The following is a 12,965-nucleotide window of genomic DNA, read 5'->3' as shown; positions in this document are numbered from 1 at the left end:
ACAGGCACACCCCTGACCGCGGCAATGCGGAGGTGAGTATGACGATCCCTGTCCTCAAGGAGCTTCAGTCTAGTAGGGGATGAGACATACTAGACTGTGAGCTCCTCGAGGGCAGGAAAAGTGTTCTAGTCATCCTGCCCCGGGGACTGGGCCCAGGCCACCGCGGGGCTCAGTGTGAGGGACTGCGGCGGGCGCAGGGTGAGCATGACAACCAGAACACAGTCTCCAGGCCTCCCAGGTGGAGGCTGGGGCCTGTGAGCTGCAGAGCAGCCAACGGAACAGAGGCCACGAGAGCTGGGCCAGGTTTCGGCAGGTGCAGGACGAGGCGTCCCAGCTGAAGCGAGGTCAGTGTGGCCACAGCATATGGACAGGACCAGAGGAAGGAGCTCGAGGCTGCTGCCCGACACAGAGAGGCGCAGAGGCCCGCATTCCTGTTGTGAGCAAGGCAGTCCCAGCCATGTTTCCTAAGCCCGCCGAAGGAGCCATGTCGGCGGGTAAGGAGGGGTTGGAAGGCCCAGTGGCAAGGGGGCTGTGGCCAGGGGTGAGCACAGTGAGCCAGGGACTCCTCAGGACAACTCCTGAGGATTCCCAGAGGGAGAGAAGATCCAGGCACTAGCATCGCCTAGAGAAGGTGAGCAAGAGCTGGCTGAGGAGGCAGCTGGGCCTCAGAAGAAAGAAACTGTCCAGCAGATTTCAAGCACAGGTTTGGGACTTGGGAGAAAAGGGCAGGATGGAAGCGAAAGACAGAGACAAGAACCGATTCACAGGAAAGGTAACAATTCAGGAAGGCGGTGGCGGCGGAGAGTGGAGATCGGAACTGCAGTCTAAGAGATAAAGGAGAGGCAGGGAGGCCAGAAACAAAAGTGACCACAGGGAGACTTCAAGGAAGGGGCCTGTCAAGTTCTGAGGAAATATCAAGACACATTACGAGCGAGACATGAAATAAAGCACAGTCAAAATCCAGCTCCAAGAGTGAGACAATACACAAAAAGAGTTACGTGAGACTTAAGGTATGAGGGTTTAGCCTGAAGAAAGCTGCCTGGGAATGCCTGCAGGCCTACTGTGTGACAGCAGAGCAGAGTCCTGCCCTGGGGCCCAAAGAAGAGCCCTTCTAGGGCGTGCCCTCACCTCTGATCTGTCGCCCCCACTGGACTTTCACTAGGTCTTGTTCACAGCTGAATCCACAGAGCCTAGCTCAGAACAGAGTAGGTCTTAGCAAACAGCTGCTGGCTGCATGGATCTTTCTGGCATCTGAGTCTGGCGTCTGGTATCTGAGTCTTGGCTGTCGGGGTCTTCTGCACCCTCGTATTTGGTAAATTTCATGAAATTAAAATAAACTAAAATACAGCGCACACACACAGCACCCTGACAGGAAAGCAGGTATCCTCACGCACAGCCCACGGCTGGGGAGCGGCTCGTGTACCCCAGTGCTCCATGTGCATGTGTTGCCAGAACCGCTTACTGATGACAATGTTAAGTCTCAGTCCAGACACTGACTCAGGTGAGAGCAGCTGCTTACCGAGCTCAGTCAGGGCCAGGGCCGGAGCCTGCACCATGGCTGCAGAGACCGGTGGGACACGGGGATGTCCATCCAGAGTGCGGAGCTGGCTAGGGACACGGCCAAACAAAGCAACTCCAGGCCAGGTGGGCAGCAGATCCCAGGCAGATGCACTGGGGGCCCAGCCCACAGAACCCTGTTCCTGCCCGGGGACTGGGAACTACTGGGGGTGTAAGAGCGAGGGGACAATGCAGGTGCAGTGCCAGAACGGGGAAAGGAGCCAAGCAGCGGCCATCCCCTCAGGGGAAGGGTGGGCTGGAGTTTCCAGGAGGCAGCAGCATTGAAGCTGAATTCTGAAGGTGGGGCAGGAATCTACTGGGGGGAGAGAGGCGTTTCTGACGGAAGACAGCACGTGAGGAGAGCGCAAGTTGTGGGGAATCAGATACAGTTTGGTCCTGCTGGAGCGGGGTACCCAGGAGCCAGAGGGGGTCACGTGAGGAGACTGGGAGGTAGAGATGGGATTACTACGGCGCTTGTGAGCCATGCTTAGTCAGAAGGCAGGAGTGGAGTCTGATCATCACCTGAAGCCTATTAAGATTGAAGACATTATCAACCGAGACCCAGGCAAGGAAAAAAGAGACGCAAGTCAAGGAGGCAGCGCCAGGCACAGCCGGCGCCCAGCAGCCCTCCCTGCAGCCAGCAGGAGCAGCACAAGCCCAGCCCAGCCCCTCCTACCTGAGCTGAGCTTTGAGCTCTGTGAACCGGGGCCGCCTGCTGGGGTCGTAGGCCCAGCATTTCGTCATAAGGCTGTAGAGGGTGGGAGGGCAATTTGGAGGCATGGGCAGCCTCTCCCCGTTCTCAATTCGGCCGATCACATCATTGTTCTTCACTCCTTGAAAGGGCTTCACGCCGTGCATGAGTATCTCCCACATACACACACCTGTCAGGCGGGAGAACAACAGACCATCAGCCGGAAGCGCCGTCTGTGTTTCAGCAACAACTTCATCATTGGTGCGCAAGCACCAGCTGTGGACTGTGGGAGATCAGCTAAATAAAGCAACACTCTGTTAACTCTGTTATAAAATAACAACACTAACAAGATTTTAATATGATATGACTGATGAAACACTAAATTACAACCAAAGAAAAAAATCTTTTTCTCTAAGACGCATAAGTCCCTAAAAACCTTGTTTTAGAAGACCTTAGCCTGGGCCTCCCCGGTGGCGCAGCGGTTGAGTGCTGGGTGGCGAAGCTGCCCGCGGCCTCTGCAGCACCGGTTTGATCCCCGGCTGCTCCCCGGCCACCGGAGGAGGGTCCCACCCGGCGCGCAGACCTCTCCTGCCGCCCGCTGCTCCTCTCAGCAGTGTACTTCGGTCCTTCTGCCTGCTCTGCTCCCCGCTCTGGCTCTGGTGAATTCTCTCACCCTCCAGCGCTTCTGACTGATACCCAGCGCGTGCATAAATAAATACATAAATAAATCTTTAAAAAAAAAAACAAAAAACCTTAGCCTGCCAGCTACAGTGATGCTCCAGGGCCGAACACCGGTTCAGGAGTGGAGGACAAACTTTAGATCCTCCCCATCCAGTACACCTGCCAATGATCTCAGGAGCCAGCCCAGGCCCAGGAACACCGTCCGCAGAAGCCTTTCTCTGCCAGGAAGCTCAGATTCCTGACACCACTTCTGTTCCCGAGTCACACCTGTCCTGGAAGTCACAGTGCTGCCCCCACTGGGGCGGGGGGAGAGGCAGTGAGTGCGTCCACAAGCTCTACCACCAGCTTCAACAGGCCTGCTCACTCTACCCAGAAGCACACACCTGCCCAGCACCTTCTGAGAAGCACACGCAAGCCCTGACGAGCATGGATTGCCAGTGGGAGGCGTCAGCTAGTGCAGGCAGCCCCTGCCTTGTCCTGCTAAGGCCTTGCTGCTCCCCATCCCCTAGACACGCCATAATTTCCAAGTGTGCATGAAAAATAATGCCTTAGTTCTGCTTTTCTCACCAGAAATAACATTATCAATAATAATACTGAGTACAATTTCTTGAGACCTTAGCATGTCTTGGGTCCTCTTCTTTGATATTTAATTATTATCCCTCATCCTTATAACCATACATTTCTTTAATACAGTATTTTACCTAATCTAAGATGCCACTGATCGTGAGGCACGCTATTATTTTATATGGCCAAAAAGGGGAGGAAGTACTGCCGATATCGTGACATGATCCTGTCACTTCTTAGAATTATTTTTACCTAAAGACTCTTAAGCACACTCAGATGAGGAGGTGGCAGCGACGTGACCAAGGCCACCGCGTGGGCAAATGGAACCAAAGCAAGGCCCCAACTCATGCCTAACACATTCCTGGTATGAATCAAGTAACTCTTATCCCGGGAAAATAAAGGTATACACACCTAACAGAGCCTCTCCTCAGAGGGGCTGAAGCTCGAGTAGAGATGCTGTCCCACCCCCAAGGTCACCGGGGTGATGACAGGGAAGTGCAGGAATGCAGAGAAAGGGCATTTCTGAGGGGCACTGCATCTGCTCCCCAGGGTGGCAGGGAGGAGACGCCTTGCAGGGGGATGGCAATGATCTGAGAAGTTCAGACAGGCGAAAGGGGGTATGGAAAAGGGGTTCAGGTGGAAGGGGCAGCACAGGGTAAATGGACTGGGAGGGCGTGTCACCCACAGGGGAAAGGCAAGTCTTTTAAAATCTGGGTCAAGGAGCTGAGGTCAGCGGTGCATAGCGAGGGAGCCCGGACCTGAGCTGGGGTGGACAGGGGGCCGCCCAGAGGGGAGGACGGGGCCAGAGCGCACAGACAGGGAGGACGGCTCAGACGTCTCAGGGGAACCACGCAAGAGGGGTCAGGAAGGCGGGCGGCTTCCAGAGTGAGGAGACTAACCACAGTTCTCGATGCTCTGCATTTGAGAGGCTGTTACAGAACCATTTAAGGTGAACTAGTTAGGTCATTCACATAAAAGAAATGAAAAGATGATGAGAAAGAGGAAAGAAGGAAGGAAAATGGTCTCTTCTGGCAATGGAAGAAGAGCCGCTATAGGAAACCAAAAGGAAGAGTGACAGGAGCAGGAGAGTCAGAGCAGCAGAGCACTCCAGAAGCCACACCTGAAAGCTGTGCAGTTACATGCTCAATCACCACCTGTCCAGGGAACCAGGAAGGGTCTGAGGGAGGACAGGCTCAGGAGGCCCACCTGCCCACGTGGGGAGAGGTAGCACCATGCTTATCACCAGGATGTACGAAATTTAAGAACACACTGGGCCTCCCCTGGTGGCGCAGGCGGTTCAGTGCAGCACTGTGAAGCTGTCCACAGCCTCTGCAGCGCCAGTTCGATCCTGGCCGGCCGGCGAGAGTCCCACATGGCGCGGCAGACCTCTCCTGTCTCGCCCGCTGCTCCCCTCAGCAGTGTACTTCGTCAGTCTGCCTGTTCTGCTCCCCACTCTGTCTCTGGTGAATCCTCTCACCCTCCCGCGCATCTGGCTTGTACCCCGGTTCTCGTATAAATAAATAAATCTTAAAAAAAAAAATTTAAGAACACAAAATTTATCAAAATACTCACCAAACATCCACACGTCACTAGCTGAGGTAAAACGTCGAAAATTGATTGACTCTGGAGCCATCCACTTAATAGGCAACTTTCCTTTGGAAGCTAGAAAGTAAATTTCAGAAAATGAATTTCCTGTGACCGGCTTAGGTGCTTGTTACAGCCACCCGAGGACTGTACTGTCAGGACGAACCCCTTAGCTCTTTGAGCCCCTGCACCGCCCATTTCTTTGGGGAACTGGTTGTCATTCCTGGATGTTCTAGGGCTTCTGGGGTGACGCGTGGCTACACGCAGCAGGACGGCCTTCTCCCAGGCAGGGGTGGGGAGGGAGAGGGAGGTGCCAGCTTGTGGTGTGGTGAGACAGGCTTCATGAGCTGCGGCTGCAGGCGGGGACAGCCTGCTGCCAGCACAGTTGCAGCTCGCGCCTGCTTCACAAAGTCGCCTCTAGCACAGAACCACACTGCTCCCAGGAAAACACGGGGACATGTGTCCTACACAGGCCACCGTTCTGTCTCTGAAAACCTTTCCTGGAAGTGCCATTTCTCTAGAAAATGAGGGCCAGAGGCTTGCCCTACATCACCCCAGTAGTGGGTGTTGGGAGTTGGGATCACTGCCGCCCACCAGCTGGCCCAGGGCTGTGGGACTCACAGGGTTGTGGGACTCCCTGTGAGTCCCACTCCCTCCATCCTCCAGCTGAAATGACTCCATGTCTCTGTGGTCCCATGCGTGTCTGCACATGACATAAGAGCGCCGCCAGGACGGGCTTGGGAGTTACTCATTTTAGTGGCTCCGCAAATGTGCAAGTAAGGAATCTGCAAATGACGAGGAGTATTGGCACCTTGGCGTGAAAAGTAGGTGGGGGCAAAGGAATGAAAAGAGAATTTCCTTAGGACAGCCCATTTCTGTAGAAACTGTTCCTTCTTAGAAGCCCAAGGACTTCCTCTGTGCCACACTGGAAATCTCAGTCTCACAGCACATGCCTTCGGCTGCTGGGTCACGAGACAGCCCATCTGGAGGGCCTGTCTGCAGGCAGAAAAGGGGCACTCGATACAGCACAGGGCCAGAGGGAGCAAGAGAGGCTGGGGGGCGTTGGGAAGGCCTGGGAAGGGGTGACAAGGTTCGGCAGGCCTGGCCAGGCCAAAGGCCCGCATTCCCGACAGTGGGGGCACCGCTCGAGAAGCCACAGGAGATGATTTTTGCGTCCTTGATTTTTTTCCCCATCTAACATCAAGTGGCTTCATGACAACTGAGGTCAAATCCTCTACTTGATTCCTTCAAAGCGAACTGCTACACATCTGGGCTCTGCATGGAGGAACACTGACCTTCTGGGGTTGCCCCCCCAGAGCTTATCTGAGATGGGAACAAAGGCGTGAACTTGTCCACTGCCCATTTTAAGCACTGTCTGTGATGTGAAGGCCCGGCCACCCTAGGTTTGCAATTCTAGGCCCTGGACTAGTTAGGGTTCGAGCTGGAGATTAGATTAAATTAAAACAGTGGGAAGCTGACTTGAATTTTCTCCCCCAGAACAAAGGCGTGCAAGCCCTGATTCAGGCTGCAGTGCACAAAAAGCACGTAAAAAAGGAGACATGACCCACGTAAGAGCAAACGAGCTTTCCATGTGAAAATTCAGGTCATTTTGCTGCCGCATAAAAGCCAAACAAATTAAGAAAGAAATTGGCTTTGAAAAATGGAAGTAATAATAATTGCTTAGTAATAATTTGAAGGACCAATTCAATCTGATTCAAAGACAGGCAAAGTTAAAGACAGCTCACAGGCATTAGCTGCGCCACACCAGGCCTCTCCCGGGCAACAGGGCCGTCGGCTGCCATGTCTCTGTGTCCTCCAATTGAGGGGCATCTGGGCAGACCCCAGCCTTTGGCTACTACCAAAGCTGCACCGAACATTCAAAGGCAGGTTTTGTGTGAACATAACAAATATTCATTTCCAGGGAGCAGTGCCCAGGAGAGCAACTGCTGGGATTAGGGTAGTTGTAGGTTCAGTGTAAGAATCTGGAAAATTCTTTTCCAGAATGGTGGTGCTAATTTACACTCTCACAAGAAGCGAGGCGTGACTGTGTCTGCATCCAGCCAGCGTGGGGCACCATCACTTGTCCTCCTTTGCACGTCCCCCTGCATGAAGACATGGACATCCGGTCCTGTGTTGACGGCCGTCTCTACAGTGAGGGCTCTCTTCCTCTCTTTTGCCCATTTTCTAACTGTTTTGAGTTTTGAGAGCTCCTTATATATGCTAGTCCTTTGCAAGGGACACGGCTCGCAAACACTGTCTTCCGGTACACTCTGTACTGGGCGCCTTCATCCTGAGCTGCCTCTCTGACAGAGCAAAGCTCGTGCTCCATGCGTTCCTTTGGACCCTGACTCGGTGTCAGGCCTAAGGACTCTGCGCAGTCCTGGACTCCAAAGATTTCTCCCTAAGACCCCTGACAGTTTTATGTTTCATGATCAAATCTCAGATCCATGTTGAGCTGACATTTCAGATGGGACAGGCTTTTGCCTCTGGATGTCCAGCGGGTGAGAAGGCTGTCCTTGCTCTACAGTCAACCGAGCATATCAGAACATTCCTTTTTTAAGAACTAAAAACCATTAAGCACCCTGAGCCTTTCTCACTTGCCGCGTTGATGGCTCACCTTTGTAGTAAGTGCTGTCTTCCATGTATCGGGACAGTCCAAAGTCTCCTAGTTTTACACAGTCATTGGAGGACACCAGAACATTTCGAGCAGCAATATCCCTGGTAAGTAAGAATTTGGGACAATGTATTTTAACACAAGGAAAAACGAACGTATAAATTCAACCAGTGTATTATACATATCCATGCTCAGAGTTTAAATACAATGCAAACAGATGATTAAAAAAGACACCTTTATTATTTTACTTCAAATACATATAACATTTGGCAGATATTTACTCATGATTATTATTTTGAATGATAGCAAAGAATATTCTCAAATAATGAGTCAATTTACTGCTGTTCATACATTCATACCAACTGACTGTGACACACAACAGAGGTCTGTAACCTGCTTTACTAAGGAAATCTTCAATAAACAAGTTCATCTTCTGAGCACCTTCAAAGGATTTTGCTGATGTAGCTCATTAAGGCTAGACAGTAAAATTTTGACATCACAAGGGAAGACAAATTGTCAGGACTTTCACACGCATTCAAGCTGGAGACCTGGGTTCTGAATGCAGCCGTGCAGAGTGCCAACAGGTGTCACTCGTGACTCGGCTCCTGCAAAGTCCCAGGACAGCATCCGCTTCGGCCATATGATCACAAACTCTGTGCCACGCACAGGCTCTCAAGAGTATTTGTAGAAGGAATAAGATGTTTCAAACTCTATGAGGAGCTTAAACGTGTACATTAACATGCAGCACGTCGCTAGGGCGGGACACCTGTACCGAGCCCTATGGCACAAGGATCACAGGTAATGGGGGAACTTGTCCCATGCTGGTTTCCACCCCCAGCCCGCCCAGAGGTGGCTCAGAGCCTCGGCGAGGTCTTACCTGTGCACAAATCTTTTGCTCTCTAGATAGGCCAGCGCAGTACTGAGTTGATAGGCATACAGGATCAGGGAGGCTAGATCCAAACTGTATTTCCTCACTTGCAAAAATGATCTCAGCTTTGGAAGAGTGGCCAGATGAAAAAGAAAAATAAGTGATGCAGAGTAAGAACTCAGTAGTGAAAGGGCTTCCCTCATACCAACACTGACCAATTCCAGAGGCACTTTTATGAGAATGGCTTTTGTCTTCCCTGAATAAAAAGTGCCACCGAGGAAGCCTATTAGCTCAGATACTATGGTTAGTCATTCTTTATTTGAAATCCTATTGTAAAACTGAAATCTTCATGACTGTAGACAAATTTCTGGAAAGAGAGATGCTTCCGGGGTGAGGACAGCACAAGCACCGCCAAGGAACAGCCGCCGGACAGCAGCTCCGCACCCTTCAGGGCAGCCCCGCACACAAAGTGTGCTCACCACACGCCCACTCCTTGGGCCCCCGGCCGGCAGGAAAGGGGCTCCAGAGGCAAGAAGCAAAGGCCCTGGCCAGGCCTCTGCCCACGACCTGTCGGGAGCAGAGCACGCAGCCGACCAGGCCACCCTGCTCCCAGGACGCAAGTGAAGGGAGAGGATGCCAGTGCCCATGTGACACAATGACCCGAGAGAAAGACCTGCCAACTTTTTTTTTAAGCCAGAAGAATTAACAAATTCTCCAAAAGCAAAAGCAGAAACCATGGGAACAAGCACTCCATTTTATTTAGAAAGGGCAGAGGAAGAGGTTAGTAGTGGCCTTCAACCTCCGTCCACTGCTGGTCGTCACGAAACTCAAGAGAGCAGGGGTCGCTGGGCAGGACCCTTCAAAGGATGAGTGGGGGGTGCTTTCCTAAGAGGAGGGAGGGCCCTGAATCCCAATTCCCAGCAAACCTGCACGATGTTTGGGGCCCTTTAAAAAAGGAGGGCTGTGCAGCATGAGGTAGAGGCTGAATTACTGAGATTCTGGGTCAGAGACACACGTAGGCCCTGGAGAAGACCAGTGTTCACTGCTCCTCAACCACACAGGCTGCCTGAGGGTTAGGACAGAGCATGGGGTGCCCACCTGCCCGGATCCCGCAGCATGGGGCACTGGGGCTGCTTGTCTAACAAGCCAGGTGACGGTGACACGCAGATGAAACAGCACTGGAGAGAGGAGCTGCTCACATCCTGTTACTCACATTTTTAAAAGAAACTATGACTAATATCAGCTGGTTTCAAAGATACTGCAAAGTGAATTCTCTAAAAGATTAAAGTTTTAGCATCAACTTGCTCAAGATTCCATCAGCACTGCATCTTTCCCTCTCAAGCCGCAGGGTCAGCACTCGGGACCACGGGGCCATGGGGGAGAAACTCCATGTGCATGGGCCTGGTGGGTCTAAGGCACGCGTGGCGATGAGTTAGGGGAGGGGTGGGCTTGGGGTGCAGCGAGGAAGCCCCTGCACCCACATTTTCTGCACCACAAGGGAAGACGCCATGTACAACTTAGGGCCACATGCTCACAGTGTGCCCTGGGGGACCCCAGCAGCGCACCCCGCACCCAGTACCTCTCCAAGCGTGCAAAGCTCCATGATTATCCAGACGGGGTTCTCTGTGATGACACCGATCAGCTTCACGATGTGTGGGTGGTCAAACTGGCGCATGGTTACTGGGGAGACAGGCGGCAGGTCACTACAGCTCTCCTTGAGACAACTCAGCACACACAGGCTGACACACACAGGCTGACTGATGGCCGTGGGGACTGGACGCACAGGTGGGCATAGGTTGGCAGTGGGTAGGGCCTGAGCTCGAGCGCAGCGAGCTGGTTAGCCAGTCCCCAGGGGAGACCACACCATGAGGAAGGTTAAGAATTAGGGACAGGTACTTCTAGGGTCCCTCTGAAAGTCTGATCAAGTGAGACAGTGCAACTCACTCACTGGGCAGCACTCTGCTGTCCACCGCCCACTGGTAACCTGCCAAGAGGAACGCAACCACCCACTGGGGAGTGTGGTGGGTGTGCAGGTGGACTGGGTGCCACGCCCCCAGCAAAGGAGGAGCCCCATCCCCTTGTTTGCACCTTCCAGAGGCAAAGTGGCTCCAGGGCTGCAGGAGGACTTTCCTATAAATGCTGACCGCCCTGTGGGCAGGCCTGGTCCTGAGGGCCAGCCTCAATGAGCCCACGGCAACCGGGGTCCGCCATGCACACAGGGCCGTGTGCGTGTGCTTCTGAGCCTGCAGGGTAGAGGGCAGGGCAGCCCCCACACCAGAGCTGGAGGGGCTCTGGAGGTGATAGCAGAGTCCCCAGAGCACTGGACTTTGAACTATTAAAAGACGGGAGGTGTGGGGGCTAGTGAAGTTGATCCATTGAGGCTAAGCAAGGACAGGATAGCAGCAGTGGCGGCTTCTCCCCATGCTGCCACATGCTGTAAAGCAACTGGTCCCCGAACACTGTCAGGAAGAGCTGTGAAAGGCTGAAATGGGCAAAACACACTAGTGAAAGCTTGTTTGGCTCACTCATTTGGGTTGTCTCAGTCTTCAATGTCTGAGTTATTTTGTAACTCATACATTGTAGGAAATATAATAATACACATAATTCTTGTCTTTAAAAATGCAAGGGAGGTATGTCTGGGGGAATACAATTACAGTGCTGCACAGAATTTGAAATTCATTTCAGCATTCCTTTGTTCCCTATGTGTGTGGCTTCTGGAATTTTCTCTTGACCACTTGTAACATATAACTGCTTCTCTTATTACTGATTTTATTATCTTCTCTTTTCTCTGCCTTCTTTGTTAGGAAAAAAAATTTACTGCCACATGATAACCCACTGAGAAGCCACAGGCCACGGGTAGGGGTGGTGGTGACACACTGACAGGCAGAAACCTACTCCCCAAATCTCCTACAGTGTCATCAACCAAAACCAGTGTCATTTCAATAAAAGGAAAAAGAATACAACTTAAAAAATAGAATTTTTGAAAAAAGAGGGCGACGTTTACATTCTCTTGGCACGTCTTCTCCAGACTAAACAACCCAGTGTCCCTCAGGGGACATGTTTCCAAGCTTCTTCTCAGCTGAGGTCACTGTCCACTGAGTGAGTGAGATATACAAAGTCCACATGCTTTTTGAGTCGGGGCCCAGCATGGACAGGCCCTTGGGCGCCGGGTGGGTGTACCAAGATCACACTGGCCCCTCTCCCTGTCATTTCACCTGCACTTGAGATAACACAAATCCTGAAAGTTTTTCTTTCTCGATTTTTCCTGCATATTTCAAGACTAGGACCTAACAGTTTTGTTTTATTCCTAATTTTAATTGAAATAACATTAGTACCCCAACCTAGGCCGATGCACCCTCTGGCACGGGGGCCCGGGAAAGCACGTCAGGAGTGTCGGTATCCACATCATACACTTCCCTGAACAGCCAAGTAACTTACAAAGAAGCCAACTGGCCAGTTTGATGGGGCTCCCGCTACAGAACCAGGTGATAGCCATGGCAGGCCAGGGGCTGAGACTCCCAGCAGGACCAGGGATGGGCCAGGCCCTCACACCTGGGCGCCGTCAGGCGGGACTGTGTCTGCAGTGCTCCCCTCTGGGGCCTGCAGCATCTCTCATTTCTGTGTCTTCCCAATGCTGAATGGCAGAGGGGACCGGAGGATAAAGGGAGAACAAATCAATCTACCTTTATACCCTAAACATCATGGCTCACCTAAAAAAAAACTAGCTATGTGTCTCTACAAATACAGATATTAATTGGCAAGGGAAGATAATAAATCAGTTGTCTCATAAAAGCTGAAACACTTTTTTTCATCGCAGTTTTGATTTCACAGACAGAAAGTCAGATGGAGTTCCACAGAAGTTTCCAGAAACTTACAGGCTTCTTGAAGGAACTTTTCTCTCACACTGTCCGAAGTACAGTTTTTACATGTTTTAATTGCAACCGCCAGAGCTGGATTCTCCTGTGTCAGGGAAATGACAAAAATCACACATGAAAAAGAACTCTCCACTGCAACAGACAGGCACATGTAGGGAAAGCTCTTTGCTTTGTAAATAAGTGGATTCTGTGCCAGACCAGATGAGGATGGTAAAATCTTGAGAAAAATGCTTAAAACAGCCTGAATACAACCCCAGAGAGGACGGACAAGCACGTGTGAGGCTGCACAGTTCCTGCCACCACCTGCTGGGCACTGCTCTTGGTGCTCAGGGGCAGTGGCAGTGACCCCCATTCTGACCAAGTTTGCACGCGTGCATTAGGGGGTATCACCCCGCACAAGAGAGAAAGAGCACATCCCGATGCAGGAGAGGTGAGCCAGGCCTGAGGTTGGGCAGGGCCCTGGGCCGGTGCTGAGGCAGTGCCGTGTGTGAGTGCCGCCAGCGGGGGCAGCAGATGGGAGCTGGGGGCCAG

General features: G+C 52.2%; 1 protein-coding gene across 7 annotated transcripts in view; it reads right to left on the bottom strand.

Annotated features, from left to right (window-relative positions):
* The window catches only part of PTK2 (protein tyrosine kinase 2), a 165,346-nt gene that overhangs the window by 41,123 nt on the left and 111,258 nt on the right, over positions 1-12,965 (bottom strand). For all 7 annotated transcript variants that reach the window (XM_054691950.1, XM_037499500.2, XM_054691951.1 and 4 more), the window contains 6 exons: positions 12,435-12,519; positions 10,139-10,239; positions 8,569-8,684; positions 7,695-7,795; positions 5,066-5,155; positions 2,234-2,438 (listed from right to left, as the gene is read on the bottom strand). In XM_054691950.1, the coding sequence (XP_054547925.1) occupies positions 2,234-2,438; positions 5,066-5,155; positions 7,695-7,795; positions 8,569-8,684; positions 10,139-10,239; positions 12,435-12,519 (698 nt within the window). The remainder of the gene's footprint in view (positions 1-2,233; positions 2,439-5,065; positions 5,156-7,694; positions 7,796-8,568; positions 8,685-10,138; positions 10,240-12,434; positions 12,520-12,965) is intronic.

Source organism: Talpa occidentalis, unplaced genomic scaffold (assembly GCF_014898055.3).
Source record: "Talpa occidentalis isolate TD23 unplaced genomic scaffold, MPIMG_talOcc4v2.1, whole genome shotgun sequence".
Taxonomy (NCBI): domain Eukaryota; kingdom Metazoa; phylum Chordata; class Mammalia; order Eulipotyphla; family Talpidae; genus Talpa; species Talpa occidentalis.
The sequence above is the reverse complement of the archived record's forward strand: the minus strand, read 5'-3'. Positions and strand labels throughout refer to the sequence as shown.